Source organism: Halyomorpha halys, unplaced genomic scaffold (genome assembly GCF_000696795.3).
Source record: "Halyomorpha halys isolate HHAL.00 unplaced genomic scaffold, Hhal_1.1 Scaffold273.1, whole genome shotgun sequence".
NCBI classification, from domain to species: domain Eukaryota; kingdom Metazoa; phylum Arthropoda; class Insecta; order Hemiptera; family Pentatomidae; genus Halyomorpha; species Halyomorpha halys.
Genome location: NW_027106425.1, coordinates 350,028 through 367,963, shown reverse-complemented (window position 1 = coordinate 367,963; position 17,936 = coordinate 350,028). Strand labels below are relative to the sequence as shown.

General features: G+C 30.2%; 2 protein-coding genes across 3 annotated transcripts in view; one reads left to right on the top strand and one right to left on the bottom strand.

Moving 5' to 3' along the window:
* LOC106680652 (dipeptidase 3) overlaps nt 1-10,975 on the top strand; it is a 32,146-nt gene extending 21,171 nt beyond the window's left edge. The window contains exons 5-9 of the mRNA XM_014420520.2: nt 1,508-1,568; nt 2,102-2,278; nt 2,947-3,040; nt 7,424-7,626; nt 10,262-10,975. Of these exons, the coding sequence (XP_014276006.1) occupies nt 1,508-1,568; nt 2,102-2,278; nt 2,947-3,040; nt 7,424-7,626; nt 10,262-10,480 (754 nt within the window). The 3' untranslated portion in view covers nt 10,481-10,975. The remainder of the gene's footprint in view (nt 1-1,507; nt 1,569-2,101; nt 2,279-2,946; nt 3,041-7,423; nt 7,627-10,261) is intronic.
* Nucleotides 10,976-12,493: 1,518 nt separating this feature from the next.
* The window catches only part of Cbp53E (Calbindin 53E), a 60,567-nt gene continuing 55,124 nt past the window's right edge, over nt 12,494-17,936 (bottom strand). For both annotated transcript variants that reach the window (XM_067044794.1, XM_067044795.1), the window contains one exon: nt 12,494-16,325. In XM_067044794.1, coding sequence (XP_066900895.1) covers nt 16,185-16,325 — 141 coding nt within the window. In that variant the 3' untranslated portion in view covers nt 12,494-16,184. The remainder of the gene's footprint in view (nt 16,326-17,936) is intronic.

The window sequence follows — 17,936 nt, the reverse complement described above, 5'->3', positions numbered from 1 at the left end:
AACTATAAATAATAACAATATAATAATAATTAATTCTTAATTTATTTTGTTACTCGTCCCTTTAGAATAATAAAAAATAATAGTAAAATAACCTTTAAGATTTTAACCTGCAACAAACTTACTTCTGGTATCGATAAATTAAAAGAGCATTTCTAATAAAAGATATAATGGTGAGTAAATTCAGCAGTTTTTATAAATTCTGATTGTAAATGAGGAACATCATTTTCAATTCTAGTGGAACTGGATGGATAGGAGGTGATGGAACAGATGACATTTGAAAGGGGGGAATGATTTGAAACAGTAACTACTGATGAAATTAGGCACGTAATTTCACAGGGAAGGGGATGTGATAAGGAAAGATCTATCAAAAGCTGTGGGTCGGTGTGCTATTATGTTTGAAGACCGAGAAGGGGCATTGTGGAAATATCCAGAAGCAAAACATAAGCATTTAAGTAAATCAGAGATGTATGACAAACGATGGGATTGGATAACTTGGTTGAGGAAGAATGCCAGGAAATACCACGGCGGGAAGGTAGGAGTCCTTGGGGGTCCCGTTGGAATCAATTTATTAAACATCGAGATCGCCATATGCCGTAACACAGTAATCAGTTAATAAGGTTACCAGAAGTCTAAGAGTTTCAAATGGAAATAGGTGACGAAGGTAATTCAGTAGCTTTAAAGTGAAAAAGGTGTAATATCTGATATTAATGAATTTTTCACATTTTTGTGTTTAACTGAAAAACGCACCTTAGGGTACTTCTCTTTCGATATCAACTTTGCGCGATTTTGACATTTTGTGATTTTAACAACACAAAGGATGGAGGGGGTAGTTACATCATCAAGGAGAGTTGGGTATATCCTGGGTTCAGGTTATGCTATCAAGGAGGGGGAAAAGGATTGTAGGGTTATCCTAAAGCAAACCCATAAGTGTAATGTCATGTAAATATTACAAAAAAATTGTAAAGGATAAAAAAATATAATCATCTAGATGGTTATAAAAAGGGTAAATAAATACGTAAAGGTTGCAAAAAACCTGTAAAAATTGTAAGGGTTAAAAAAAAAATAGATGAATGTTAAAACATATATAAACATTGTGGAGGTTTAAGAGTAGTCTGCGATTCAATCGAACCTGGCTGGGAGGAGCTCCAGATTAATAATTCAAGAAGGTTACAAAAAATTTAGAAATTGTGTAGATTATGTAATCATTTATTAGGTTATGGTCAACAAATAGGTATAGGTAGAGATAACGCTTCAATTTTGGTACCGAGTAAAAAAATATATATATTATTTTAGAATTAAGATCTTTACAAATTTTTTTCTCACTAATATATGTTGATATATTATAAATAAAATTATGTGGTGATAAATTTGTCGTCATCGCACAATAAATCTATGAAGTAGTTGTAATAATCACTAAAAGATTCGTAAGAATCTTTTATACAAGTATAATATATTAAATTCATAAGAATCTTTTATATAAGTATAACTAATCATTGTTTTTTTTTAGGGCTATGTCAATAAGTGGAGATGCAAATAATATTACCTGGAACGGAGCAAATTTTTTAAAAGTAGGTATGAATTTAAATTTAAATTTATGTTTATTCATTTTTATTTAGTCATAATTTAAAAATAAATTAAATTATAAGAAATTTTTTTTGTTTTTCTAATTAGGTAATATATCTTTAATTTGTGCATAATTTTGGCTTGGTTTGGGACAAAATTTTAAAAACAATAACAACACTGAAGCTTGGAAACAAGTTTTTGCTACAAATATACCTACTTATAAAAAACTTGGAATTATTCCTAGAAGACACTATTGGAATTTATTTTTCATCGAAGAATATCATATCATGTAGGATTAATCTTCCATTTAGTGTTGAATAAACTCTGGCAAGTCATGTTTCAGTTTCACTGGATGCAATTATTAAATGTTTTCATTTAATAGGAAAAATTTTTAATTTTTTTGTATATCAGGCTAATTCATTAAGGCTGAAAAGTACATCTGTTGCTGATAGAACTAGTTATTATTATAATTAATTTAATTATTATAAAAATAATTAGTCTTAATTTAAGACTTAAAGTATAAATAAAAATGTTACAGGCAGTCGTAGGAGAAATGAACCGGTTAGGAGTTGCTATTGATTTGGCCGGATCAGACAAGACAGTCCAGACGTCAGTCCTTGACAACACAAATGCCCCAGTTATCTACCGTGGAGTAGGATTTAGCAGTATAGTGAAAAATAATATAAACATTGATGACGATATCTTGGAAAAAATGGTATTATATTTTTATTTATTTAGTAAACAACATGTTTTTAATATAATATTTTTACTGAGTTGTGTTGAAATTCTAACTAAAAATATAATATACATATATACCAGGGAACACACGCGGAAGTGTCAGGGAATTGAATTTTTTTTTTTTTTGGAGGGGGGATAGTTGCATACGTTCCTCTGATGGTTATAAAATATTCTGAACGTTATTATAGAACGTTTGCATAAATTTTACCCAAAAGTGAAACCATCACATTCACATTCAAAAACCTGCATTGATTAATCGGAAGGAACCTATATCCAGACCTCATGTTTCAGGGAAGACAGTTAGAAAGTCCTTTCAAGTCCAACTTATTCGCCAGACTTCAAAAAATTTTTATCTGTTTAGAAATTTGGACAACTTCCTTAAAATGATTCTCAGCTCAAAAATGAATTTTCTAACTTCATTTATTTATAAAACCCTAAATTTTTCGGTTGTGGGATTGAAAAATTTATAGTGCGTATGGGGAAATATATAGACAATATTATCCTAATATTTTAAATAAAAATGTTTTGATGTCATAAACGAATTTTACTGAATAACCTTTCCAATTAAATATTGACGTTTCATATGACAATAAATTTACATTATGAAATCAATTTTAACTATTATTTATGTTTTTTTTGTTTCAGAAAACGAAAGCTAAGGATAGCCTAGTTATGCTATCCTTAGACTGCTCCCTCATTTCTAACAATGCATCAGACTGCACTAAAAAGGATTTTAAAGGTAAAAAAATATATTTAAAATTTAAATTTTGCTCATTGGGATCGAAAGGAACATGAATGAAACTTTTTTTGGCTGATTCGTTTAAAACAAATTGTGAGGAAGTGAGTCCTGTCTTGTCTGAAACTAAAATTAAGAAAATTAGTTGTTGTTGTTGATTGTTGCTTAAAAGCGTAAAACCCTCTGGTCATCAACGCCTATGGGATGATAAGAGTAAAAAAATAAAATAAAATAAATAAATATAAAAAACATAAGAATCGAAGAGGAGTTATAATTTATAAAGAAGGCGATGTGCTTTTAAAAATTCAAATACTCATGTAATTTTAGCTTCCTCATCTGCGAGAGTTTCAGATAAATGTGGGGTTAGTCCTATCCTGTTTATTGTTGGCAAATAGTGAGTACACTCCTCGAAAATATGTCTAGTCGTAAGAATGGACTGACAATATTTGCACGTTGGAGGAGGCAAGTTTTCTGATCAGGTGAGAGTGCATGAGGAGAAGAAAATTAGTTTATTTACTATATTCTAGACAGTTTTTAACTAAAAAAAAAGTTTTCCTGATTAAAAGGGTAAGGAAATTCCGATAATTTTTTATTTTTTTTTTTACAACTTCTAAGCAGGGTGGATACCATCGTAATTCCCGTAAATTTGCTGTCTTACTTAGTATATATATATTTTTAAATTGTATAGAGGGGAGAATTGCATTATAAATAATTAATATGGATTGATATGCTGTGTATTTGGGCAGCATAACTAAATAAAGCATTTCTCTCTATCTATTGGTGAAATGACTAAAAATAAAAAAAACTTATATTTATTATAATTTTTTTTTTAGATATCTATTTACAAAGCTTACTTTTTAACTTATTTTTTCTGTCCACCTCAGGTTTATTCTGATGATTATAAAATTTCCCATGTATTTCTTTTACATATTTTATTCTAAAATTAGGAAACGTTTCTTATTTAATTTGATAGATAAACAGATTTTTTGGATACTGTTATTGAGGAGGGACATGATATTTTCGCCAATAACAGAAGTGATTGAGTGTGAGAGATTAGAAATTTGATATTTAAGGGAATCAATTCGTTGAATGATTTTCCTAATTTTAAGATTTAAAAGCGATTTTTTTAAAAATTAGTAAAGAATGGCAATATTTGGAACGTTGAGAAGAGGGGATCGAACAATGATTAAACGAATTATCTATGGATTTTGGAAAAACTCAATAAGATCTGCATTTCAGAAGGAAATTGGTTTTTATATGTAAGGCACTTGTTTAGATTGCACAGGGTGTTAAAATTTGATTTATGAAGTGGGAATTTTAATTTAAATTGGGAAAAAACGTTAAGATCAGAAGGGCAATGTAAAATAGTAGAGTTGGAGAGATCCATGGAATTGGGGATGAATAAGATGATCAGAAGAAGAAGCTATAGATGAGGAAGTCTGAAGAGATGATGCCGGAGGAGAGTTTTGGTGACGTAGGGTTGACGCAACAATATCTTAGGGCCCCGTGTGTTTTGTGACATACTGGAAGATTGCTATTTGACCGTGTTTATTAATTAATAGAATATGGCTTGAGTGTGGTCAAATTAAACTCAAATAGTAATAACTATTTTTATTTGAGCCAACGTTTCGCCCCACATTGCAGGGCTTCGTCAGGGCTAATAAAGATACAATACTTAAAATAAATAAAAAAGTAAATGGAAAATTACAAGGGTATACAATGAAACGTAAAAATTAAATAAGAAAAATAAAAGGTTATAAAAAATAAATGAAGACGGAAATAGTAACATATAAAAAGAAGAAACATAAAAGAAAATTCAAACTAAGAGATGAAAAGGTATAAGAATAAAATCAAGAAAAAAAAGGAAGAAAATAAACGAGACAGAATTCATACCTGTTTTGACGAAAGTCAAAGTCAGAGTGAGCCGTTTGTATTGGGAGGAGTGGGGATGGCAGTTAAGTACGTCACATTTGAAATTAATTTTGAAGTTTAGGAAAAAAAAAATTTTAAATGTACAAGGATAGAAAATAAAGACGAAATAAAGTTAAAATAATGGGATACAATATATACAAATATAAATGATTAAGAAAGACAATATACCAAATGAGTGGGTATACAGAGGTATGTAAATTATATAATAGAAAAATTTATAATAAAGTAATTAATGTAAGTATATTTACACTGGTAACACATGAATATAAATTAAAAAATAAGATACATAAATATAAAAGAAAAAGGAAGGATAGTAAATATAAATATAATTAAATTAAGTATGGGGTGAGAATTTAGAAAATAAAACCAGAATAAAAGACATGACAGGAAAGTGGGCTTCTGAAATGCAGAACATATAGAAAATAAAGGTTATGAGGGTTTTGTAAGGTTCGAAATGTGTCAGTATGTCATGGAGATGCAGTCTTTATCAACTTCATGATTAACGGAATTCTCCGTTAAATTTTTCTAAATGTACTCCGAGATGAAACTTTTTTTAAGGTTGGGGACAGTAGCAAGAATTAAAGGATTATCGAAATTAAAAACTTGATTCAGGTTTAAAGCATGTTCTGACAATTTAGAGGCAAATGGATTAAAGAAGTTCATAGAAGTTTTGTGTTGGGAAATGCGGTTCTTAAGTTGATTCTTAGTTTCGCCGATATAGAAGGTATTGCAACATGGGGTAGAACAAGGTATCCGGTAAACTACATTGGAACGGTGTAAAAAAGGAATAGGATCTTTTAATTTCGAAAAAAAGTAGGAAATTTTGTTGTGGGTCTTCAAGACGTAGGGTGGGAATAGTGGATCCTAAGGATTTTTGAATGTTGTCAGAAAGAATGGGGATATGGAAGGGACCTGCACAGAAAAAGAGGTGGAGTGGGTTGAGAAGAGTTGAAAACAGGAGGAACTGGTGTAATACGTTTAATTTAAGAATCAATTAGTTTTTTTTGTCACTTTATGTCGGAAATGTTGTTGAATTGGATCTGTTTAATACGTTGTATGTTGGTGTGGCAATATTGAGGGTCAGAAAGAGAAAAGGATCGGTGGATAAGGTTCTTAGCAACATTGATAATTTAGTGATAAGGGTGTTGAGAAAAATAGTTGAGTAGTCTGCCAGAATAGGTGGGTTTGGTATACCAATCAGTGGATAGGGAGCCTTCGGTATTTCTGATAATAAGTAGGTTGAGAAAAGGGAAGGAATGGTCAAATTCACATAAAACAGCAAACCGAAGACGAGGGTGGTATGAGTTAATGGTTGGTAGGATTTCGGGGATTCTGTCAGGATTGAGGACAAGGAAGAGATCGTCCACGTACTTCTTAATGAAAATTATGTCTTGTGAGAATAGATATATTATAGAGTCGAGAAGGTAATTAAGAACAATATTAGAGACATCAAGAGCAAGGCAGTTCCCCATCGCAAGTCCTCTAATTTGTTGGTAAAATTTATCATGAAACGTCAGGTAACCAGAATTACAGCTAAGTTCTAAAGCAGAAAGAAATGAGGTGAGGTTAAGCGTGGTATGAGGTTGAATTATAGTCCAGTTCTTCTCAACGATATAAAGGGCTTTGTAAATGAGGATGTTAGCAAAAAGGCTTTCGGCATCAATGGAGGTTAAGATAAAGTTGTTAGGTATTAGAATTATCAAACTTATTTTTTTTTTTTAGTTATTTCTTTCTATTCGACGAAAATTAAGACGCTTAAAAAAACAAAAATATTAATTTTCTCCTTTTCAGTTGCTTTTGAGGTATAATCTAATCTCCATAGATATTGCTAAAGATTTACTGGATTCCCTGTATACATACGTTTTTATGCTGAACATAGAACAGTATATGAGTCTTTCAAGACATTCTATGCTACACAAAATATTATTGAATACAAATATTTAAAATTTGTCATATAAAAAAAAAAAAGTGAAATATATGAAATGTATTTAAGCTGATGGTAAATATGTTAAATTTAAAGGCCAATTCGTTTCAATAATTTTTATTTATAAATAAAACGTTCTGTTTCTAACACTACATCATCTGGAACAAAAATTTCATGTGCACAATCTTGTATAGACTCGTTGATAAGGTAGAAAAAACAATTTTTAATTTAAGGCCATTATTTGAACTAGGCCTGTATATAGCCGAGGCAAAAAACTAGCTTGCTATTAATGTTGGAGTGGGTTGATATTATATTTTGAAATTTTGAGGTTAAAAAAATGTAAAATGTGTTAGATTTACTCGTTACATCTCTGGGTGAACTTTTTTTTTTTTTGTCTTGTAATGGTATGTATGGGAAAATTAGTAATATAATTATAAAGGACTATTACTGTTATCCATACTTCTCTTTTAATTTACTTTATGAAGTAATTCAAGATTAATTCGATAATTTTTTTTTTTTATGTTCAACAGCATTACTTAACACAGCTAAATCCAAGTTGGGAGTAGCAAATATCGGTATCGGAGGACTCCGGACTGGAGCAATGCCGAAGGACCTGGGTTATGGAGATTTCCCTGCCCTCTTTGATGAGCTTAAGAATGAAGGATGGGCCATTCATGAGCTCGAACTTTTAGCAGGAAATAATTTCATTAATTTCCTTCAGAATGTAGAAGAGGTAAGAAACCAATAAGAATGTTTTCCAATATTTAATGCCTCTTTCTCATAGGTTATTCGACATATGTGTTTTAATCACCGCAGTCTGAGATTAATCAAAATTTGCAGTGGTTGATTTTTATAAAAATAACTGATTCTGGATTTTAATGGAGTGGACTGTATTTAGTGGATTTAAGAATAATGAGACATGGTGAAATAAGGATATTAGACACTCTATTCTTGTGTGAATTATAATACAATGGCCTATATTTGGTTTGATCAAAAAGGTTACGATGTTATTAGTTGGGTTATTTAAATTTTGAATAAAACTATAAAAAATATATAGAATAAAGGGATTAATAAATGATATGAACATTTACTTGGTGGTTGACTTCTGATATCAACCACCAAGTAAATTATTCTTTTGTTATGTTAGGTCCTCTCATCCTGAATCTGTTCCCTGCCTGGCTGTGTAGAATTTACTAGTCACTCATCCTGAATGATAGTTGACTACCAGCAAAAAGAATTTAAAAAAAATATTACACTACTTACTTATACTCACAGAATCAAGCTAGCGTGGAAGCCGAGTGGCGGCGATCATCAAATGAGTGGCGGCCTTTGATGTTTGCTGCCTCACTGGCGGCGCAACAAAAGATTATTGCTTCTCAATTGTTCTACACTAGACGATTCTAGATCATTCCTTTATTTTGCCTATATAAGCTGGTGGATGGCTCGAACTTTAGTTCACGCCAGCCGGAATAGCCCCTCCCTATTCCTAGTACGCTCACAGCAGACTCATGCCATCATCGATGACTCCGCCTTCAGCGGACCCGGCAGCTTATCTTATAATGCCACACTTGCAATCCAAGATATCACTTACCTGTATATATACATTTATTTCTTTGTATATATTTAATTTATTGTTTTCATTTTTTCTAGGAGGTCAGAAAAAAAAAAGAACTTTAGTTCAGTTCTCTTTGAGCTACAGAGGTGATAACTCAAATTCATTAAAACCATTTACCGAGGGAGAATTTATCAAGGAGTGTTTGTTAGAAGTTTGGAGTGTTTTGTGTCCCAAAAAGAAAAATGTATTTGGAAAAATTTATTTGCCAAGAAGATGGTTTAGTAGTACTTCATTGTATAAACCACCAACAGAAGTTGTGTTTAAAGTCCATTCGACTCCAGAATGTTTTGAATGTGGTAGTAAAAACCATTAATTTTATTCGATCCCGAGGGCTTAACCATCGCCAGTTCAAGGCGTTTTAGACGAAATATCAGCCGAATATGATTACGTAACATATTATTGTGAAGTCAGATGGCTAAACAAAGGGAAAATGCTGAAACGGTTTTACGAGCTTAGAAATGAGATAGCAGATTTTATGCAAATAAAAGATAAACCACTATCTGAATTGAGTGGCCCAAAATGGATATGTGACTTCATGTGCATTTCTGGTCGACCTTACAGACTATTTGAATGATTTAAATTTGAAACTTCAAAAACAAGGGCAGTTAGTAAATGATTTGTACAGCCATTTGAAAGCGTTTCAGAACAAAATCCACTTGTAAGAGGCACACATGCTGCCTGGTAACAGTTACCATTTCACCACGGTCTCTGCGTGAAGATATTGTTATGCTCAATATGCTGAAGAACTCAAGTCACTGTCGGAGCAATTTGAAGAACAGATTTAGCGATTTCAAAAACATGGGAGACTGTTTCAATTTGTTTACTACTCCAACAAAAAGTAATGTACAAAATGCTCCAATACACTTGCAAATGGAGTTGATCGAGATTCACGAAAACTCACTCCTAAAATCTAAATTTGAAAACGTGGAATTGTGCGATTTATCAAAAAAATGGTCTATAAGAAGACCATTTTCCGCAGCTTAGAAAATTCGCAAGAAGATTGATTTGTTCGTTTGGCAATACTTATAAATGCGAACAGTTTTTTTCAATGATAAAATTTAATAAATCAAACCATCATACAACGTTGAATGACGATAATTTGGAAAATTCTTTACGTTTATGTATCAGTGGAATTGATCCAAACATCGATGGATTAGTTTTCCAAATTCAAGCTCAGGCGTCTCATTGATTTCGGTGTCGCTATTTAACGTAGTTTGTAATAATTCCAAATTTCACGATTTAATTATGATGTTATACCTATTTTTTTCATTTCATTTTGATATTTTAATAAATTGTATTATAATAACAATGTCGTATTATTTCATGTCTGATATCTAGAATAGGTTGGTAACCTCTAGATAACCCCCCGTATGTCAAAAATGACAAGGATGGGGTTCATTAAGAAAAAAATCCTACAATAAAAACAATCTTAAAGTTAACATTGAGTGTTATCTATCAGATGTCTTTCCGTTTATTTTTTGTTTTTAATATTTTATAAATATATATCAATATATTTATTTATGTATCAAGCACTTTGGGATATATTGCATGATTTTGAGGGTAGCTGTTCTGAAAATTCGGAACCATAAAAAGTATTTATGAGATCCGAACTATAACTTAAGAATTATAATGGGGAATATTTGAAAAATCACTGTTTAATGTTTTTATTACTGCAAAATGTACCTTTATGTTTCAATCCTCTTCACAATTTAAAAAGGACAAATATTCTAACATTGACGAATAAATGTTTTAGGAGGCAAAAAATCTGGCTGCCAAAAAACAGCAACCTGCTGAAGACCTATTCGACATAAAATCGTTAAACATTAAAACTGATTGCTACACGCCATTACCAGATCCGAATCCTACACCGCAACCTACTCAAGCACCCACCACAGCACCCACCTCAGTACCTACTGAAGCACCCACCACAACACCCACTGCAGCACCCAATGCAACGACTAAAGGTCCGTAGTTTATTCCAGCTGAAGCTCCATACCATTAGTTCTTTTAAACATTTAACAAATAGCTTCTCTCAATGCTCTTATTATCCGTTTTGTCGGTATTTTTTCGAGAGAATATTATGTGCAGGAACAATAATGATCATTGAGAATCTTCGAACAATTTCCGTATAATTTAATTTAAATGTGCTGCACGAATGATTAAGATGGCTATTCGATTTTATTGTTTATACTTAAGTGAATTTATTTATGAAAGCTTTGAAAATAACATTCTACTAGTTAATTGATTAATATTTATTTGTTATTACTCTCTTTCTGAATTTGACAGTTCAATAAATAGTATAGAAGATCTTTATGAAATCATTAGTTGAGTTTCTATGTATAAACGTTTTTCTTATCGGTGTTTAAGATAATAAATTATACCATTCCTATCATTACTCGATAAAATGATGTAGCCATTTATATTTATTACACACACACACACATATATATATAAGACCTTTTATGTAATTACATGATAATTATATGAACTTGATTATTATATATAATTAGTTCATAATTAATGTGAAAAATAAATTTATAAAATTAATCAAATTCAAATATTTAAAAGAAAATAATACATTCATATTTATTATCATTATAATAATATAACGATGATGTAATGAAATTTATTGTTCTTATCTGGCAAATATCTTGTAAACTAAGTTATTTAATTGTAATAATCAATAAAATGAGATTTTTTATTAATTGGTTTTTATGTTGTTCTATTATCTGATAATACCAGTTTAGTGATTTTTTATCTACCAATGTGTCGGCCAAATACTCAGGGAGGCAGGGACGGATCAAGACCACTCATCGAAGTAAGTGAATTTTGAATGTACATACATTCATTTTTTTAAAAAATAATTTAAGTAATAAAATAATTAAATAATGGATATTTATTGTTATTTACAACTGTATAAAAATATATACAACAAGTAAATTTTCTGTCGGTGCCATGGTGATATGATACAAACATGTGAAGAATCTACCCATTGATAGAACTCCAATAACATTTCTAGAGATCTTGAGGCCATCTTCTTTTCAGACGCCTAGGAGGATTATTAGGTAATGAATAAGAAGCCAGGATAGAAACAAGTGGATTTGGGTGGTTGGAAAGTTTATCATGGAAGGAATGGTATCTGGTTCTGGCCAAATCGGCAAAATATGGGACATTGAGGTTCTGATGGATGGCTCCCACCCAGTCCATTACCACTAACCTCCCTCCCCCCCCCCCGATTATTGGATAGTTATATTTACATTTATTGTTATACTAGGTATATTTTTTTAGATTTACTTATTAAAATTATTATTTTTCGTGTTTTAGTTAGTCAAAATTTTGTATTTTTGACTTAAGCCTCCTTACCACGTCAAGGTAATCTTTTGTTTTTGCACATTTTTTCATACTTTTTTTTTGGTTTACGGGTGTTTTGGCACCTCGCCATTGACCAAATATATACAAACATTTTGATTTACGGATATGTTACTACCATGCCAGGGATCTAAATGTAAAAACAAAAACATTCTAGAAAAAAGTAAATTTATACCACAATAACATAAAAATTGAAATAAAAATCACTCGTATATCTTTTTTTTTACTTTTTTAATATAATTTGAGAAAAAAGATAGAATAATTGCAATAAGAATTATTAAAATAGATGAATAAAGAATTTATAGCAGAATGTCTTTCAGCATCCTGGGCTTCAGTCTTCGGGATGAGGTTGGATTTTCAACGTTGTAAGTTACTTCATTACTGCTGATAGTAATCTTGAGGGGAATTTCGTAAAACAGTTTTATGATGAAGTAATCCATTGATTATTCGGGATTCAATTGGCTATTTTTTTTATAAACAAAGGTTTTTATAAACAAACAAAACACTGCGATTCTCAGGAACTTGTTTTCAAAGGAGAATATTTGTCTCTGTTCTCAATATAGACCAAAGTACAAGGACAGTGGAATTGTTTAGGAAGGCAATAAATAAAACAATATTTTTTTAACATTAACCATTTATTTTCAGCACCTAAGCTTTTGAACAAATATTTAATAAAAGATTTATATAAATATCCATATACATATATACGATTTTGATTATGTACTGTAACAGTTTTTTTAGTTGTTTTTTTTGCAGCATAGTGATTATTACATACAACTTAATTCATAGTTTAAAAAAAGTTTATTTAGATATCTATATATTTCATTTTTACTTATATGAGCATATAATGGTGTTTCGAGTATATCATGTAATTACTGACACATGACATCATTCTTTCAAAATGCTTGCATCTAGTGGTCATTTAATTTAAATTCATTATTTCATTTCTAATTGATTTGACAGGATATGTTTATTAAGACTACGAATTGAAGTTGAGAGTTACCAGCTTATACTAAATGATTAGGATTGTCATAAGTTGAAGCTTAGTAATTAGACTTTGAGATGGTTCTAACAGATTTGCCTTCCTTTCCAAACAAAAATTAATTTTTTAAGTTTTAAAACATTTGAAAAATAAAGAGGTGATTCTAAAAAGGTTTTGACAAAAGTTTTTTTAAACTTTAAAGAAAAAAAAAGAAAAGAAAAGTCGTACTTATACTCAAACTGACATATTTTAGTTTGGCTCAGAAGAGCCTTATATCATAAATAAGGGCTAAACTATTATGATATTTATAGTTAGAGCGCAAGTCAAAATATTTCTAAAAAAATTTTTTTATGCTAAAAATTTTTTTCGTAAAAAATCTTATAGTTAGAACCTTTTTAGAAGAATCTCTTCAAATGTACATTAAAAACTATTTTAATAAATTTCTACCTGTTAAATGAAAACAGTTTTTAGTGTTCTCATTATAGATAATGTTAAACATATTGAAATAAAAAAGACCAGTCTCCGTGTTCAAAATAATTCCTTCTTGTATATCAGTAATCGGCTATAAAAAAAAAAGTAGTGAGGGAGTAAACTTACATTTCATAGGGTTGATACATAAATACCTCAGTGTTTAAGGTCATATCGAAAATTCTAAACATCAGTAGATTTTTTAGTCGCTAATTTATCAATTAATAATTGAATTTAACTTTACAGAGATTTTTAAGTGGTATCCAGTCTCAGTATTGTCAACTCATAATATCATTAAAGGTTAACTTGATAAAATACGCTATGAGTATTAATTTGAATGTTAACAATGAACGTGAGCGATTAAAAGATGGCACATAGCTGTGTCAACAGACAATCGAAATCGATTTATTTTCTTTCCAATATTATTTTATAAATCGAGGGACCTTATTATTATATAAAATCGTGAGACCTGTAGGATTTTCTTAAGTGTTCGAATTCGAAGGAGGTATAATACAAAAAGAGTTCAGTGTAGTACATGATGGGATAGATTTTTTTTTTTGAACAGTAGTAGACTAAAATTTTAGAGAAAGTGTTACTGTACAAACCATAGTTGCCAGCGGGCGCACATTGCCGCAGGGCACACGATGAAAAAAAAAATAATAAAGAAAATTTTTATTAAGAGTTAATATAAATCTGCATTTAATTTTCTATTTTGAAATTTATTTAAGTACATAGCTACAATTAGGGATGGTAGGAATCTAGTAGAACTATAACATGGAACCGGGTTCCAATGTGCAACTATTTGGATCTTGAGGGGGGGGGGGCGCTTTCCAGATCCAAAACTGTGAAAGCGGGAACTTTTAAAAAATTGAGCGCTGACAGTTTTCCTAACTTCCTTACGAGCCAGCCATTTGCATCGTACCCCCAATTTGCCTCTATCTAGGCCGCTCATCTCTTCCCTTTCATTAAGAAACCCCTAAACTTCAGCATTTGACATTCGTTTAACTTTTCTGTCTAACATAAATCAACAGTTTTTATTTATTTACTTTTTTATGTATTTGTTTATTTTATTTTATAATTTGTTTATTTTATTTTATAGTTCGATTACTTTTTTCCTATTTTTACATGAGTAAAAATAATGTTCCGAACTGCTTACATATTTGAAGAAATCCTTTAATCTGTCAATATTGTATAACCCATAACTTAAAAATAAATCCACAATGAATTTATATGTTGATAGCTATTGAAGAAATTAAATTTGTTTCCGATATCTTTTATCTTGGGCTTTTAAATATTTTTAATAGAACCAAAATAAAAAAAATTTGATTCTCGATTTATTTTCATTAGCTATCTCATTTGTAATCGAATTTATAAATATTATTGTTCTGCTAAAAATCTATACACCGTTCGCCCCATCTCCTGACCTTCCGATGGTGTAGTGTAAATCCAAAAGAAAATATCTCTGAACAACATTAAGATTTAACAACATTTAGACAATGAACGGCTGTTTGGAGTTCAGAGAGTTAATTTTTTTTGTATTGCGTTCTTTAGGTACTTGATATTCCTGGTGAATGTTCTTTTAAAACGCACGGCTGCTTAAATATATAAGTCATTATTTCATCATGTAATAATGATATTTTATGACAGATTCTTCAACAGATGCAAAAATCCGAATTCAAATTTTCTCATTGGAATATAAATTTATATCTCATTTGTTATTCCATTTTCAAAAAACTCATTGAATAGGTTTATATGATTACTTTTTTTTCTCTCAGCGGACCAGGAAAATGTATATATTTAGCCAACTCTGAAAATCTTAAAAGAAAAATTTTTTGTTAATCTTAACTCTGAAAATAACTTTTGTAAACGTTAAAAATATTCTGGAGTAATAAACTTTAATTCTGAACAAACCTTTTCGATCATCACTCGTGCAGTGATGTTCATCTAATTAAAATTAAGAAAAAATATTCCCATGCTATTAATGCATAAACAACCAACAGTAAAAGAAAAAAAATATACATAATAAATAAATTACTTGTTTAAGAGGAATAGAGGAACTGTTATGTGACCAACTTTTGATCAAACAGGATTCTGAATAAAATTAACAGTTTATAAATTAGTGAGAATTGTATGATATCCCTCAACTTCAGTCCTTTTCTTAAGGACCACAACTAGAAAAATTAGTGAAGCATTAATACTGGAATTCTTCTCGAAGATAGAAGATAATCACTCCTACTACAGAATCAATACAATAAAAAAATAAAAATTTGATTAAACAACAATTAATATATGTGAAGGACATATAAACGCTTAAATTCAAACTTTTTACAATTCAATAATACTGATACGGATTCATATATTTTTTTCCTTTTATCAGTACAAACATTACAGACTAGGTAGTAAAACCAAGTATTATATTCAGATGAAGCTATAAACCTAACAAAATAATATTAGAAGCAGTAATACACATGTATCACATGACATGATCTATACAAATGCCTATTGTATTTATGTTGTAGCGCCTATTAAATATTTGAAATAGTCACAGTCATTTTATTATTTCACTCTTACCATAGGATTAGCATAAAATAAAATGTAAAAAAAAAAAATGTGCTAGTTTAGGATCGGCCATTTCGGTTCGATTCTCAAATTTATCACACAAAAGGGAGGACTCAACCATTCAAAAAGAGAAAGAGAAAAAAAAAATTCTATTCCAAGGTATAAGTTATAGTCTTATTCAAACCTACTGATGTTTCAGTCCATTGTTGAGAAAATTAATTTAAAACTGTGTGTAAAACATCTTAATTTTAATGAGATAGTATAATTGGCTAGGAGAGATTTGATAAATTGAGACAATCTAAGGTTCCTCGTTGCTCTTCTTGGCCAGTGCAAGGAGAATCATCGTCAGCTCTTTCTTGTTGATCTTACCGCCACGGTCACGCTCCACTCCTCTCAGCAGAGTGTCCTCGAATTCCTCCAGGTCTTGTGCGTCATAATCCTGTCAATTCACAGTTATTAGTCTTTTTTAATAAAATGGAAAAATACTAAAATCAATCAGAGTTAAATAGTAAAAGTTACAAATTAGGTTAACAACAGACTACTTTAACTGACTTATGTGCTATGAAGCTTTAAGCACATAAGAGAAACATAACATCTGATTCCAAAATATATAATTGTGTTTTATTCACAGGGCATTATTCCAGATGATTTCAAAAGTCCTTTTTCGTTAAAATGGAGGGGAGCAGAACTCATTTACGTGATTTATTTTCTCAAGTGGTAAACTCTTGTGATATACTCTTTCGTCATACTTTCTGTAACGTATTGTATATATCTTTGCAAATGCCTTCTGAAGAGATTTTTATAAAGCATAAATTCTAAACGTCGACAGGAAGGGAAGCAACTTCATTTGCACCTAACCAGAGAGCAGCAAAATAATTTTGTCATACGAAATATAAATAATATTAAGTTGAAATAAAAAACAAAAAAAAAATCATACATAATAAGTAATTGTAAATAGTTTTTAACAAAAAATTCAAAATAATTCCCCAGTATGAAGGAGTAATAAAATTGGTTTCCCATACTCTATTGCTTTACGAAAAAATTCTAATTGAAAAGATACTGGCTGCGTATATTGACACTAAAACGCAAAAACTGAGTGCATATAAAATATAAATAAAAAATGGCTAACATTTATCCAAAATATAATTCTATACAATAAAATGTTAATTTAAATGTTGCAAAAATTATATGAACAGATAAAATCTAACCTTAATAAATACAGAATATACGACCTTAAATACAAAAAAGATAATGTACAACTGTGGTGGCAGTGGGATTTAAAAATGAACTTCATGTCTGATGCCCATTTGTCACATACCAGAGCAAGAAAATTGTCCCTCGTCGAATTGAAAATGTCCTAGAAGCTATATAATCTCTATACATGCCTTTGAATGAATATAGTTGTGAAATGTCAGCCGTAATGGATCTCCCTTGTTCCAGGATGGCCTTTATTTTAGTCTCAGACGACTTTAATTTTTTATCTAAACATCTCAAATTGTTTTTTAACAACAGTTTCCAACGACTGAATATTTAAAAAAAACTACTAAAAAAAAGGGTCAATGCAAATAATAAATTAGCCAAAAGAAAACAACGCAAGTTTAAGGATAAAGTAATAAAAAAATTGAAGAAGAGCGAAATCCGCGGAGCACCATTTACAGAAGTATAATTAATATATAATTATAATAATGCTGTCATTTGGTATATTACCTAGAGGACGAATTAATGATTAATAATATTTCGAAATAAAATTACTAATTTTAAATTAATAATGAGGAATATGATAGAGTTTTATTGATTTTTTTTTCGGCCAAGACTTCCATTGGCCCAACATATATCAAAAAATAATCATTAACGTTAATTAAAATTAATAACCATTGTCTAATCCGGTAATCCAGCCCGAAACAACCAAAATGTGACTGCAGTAGGGGCTCAAAATGAACTTGCCAAAACTGCTAGCCATTATTAAATTTAAAAAACACCAATAGATATTTTAAAGAATTCCGAATAGCAGCATATCAAATAAATTGGATATATTTCATCATTATACAAA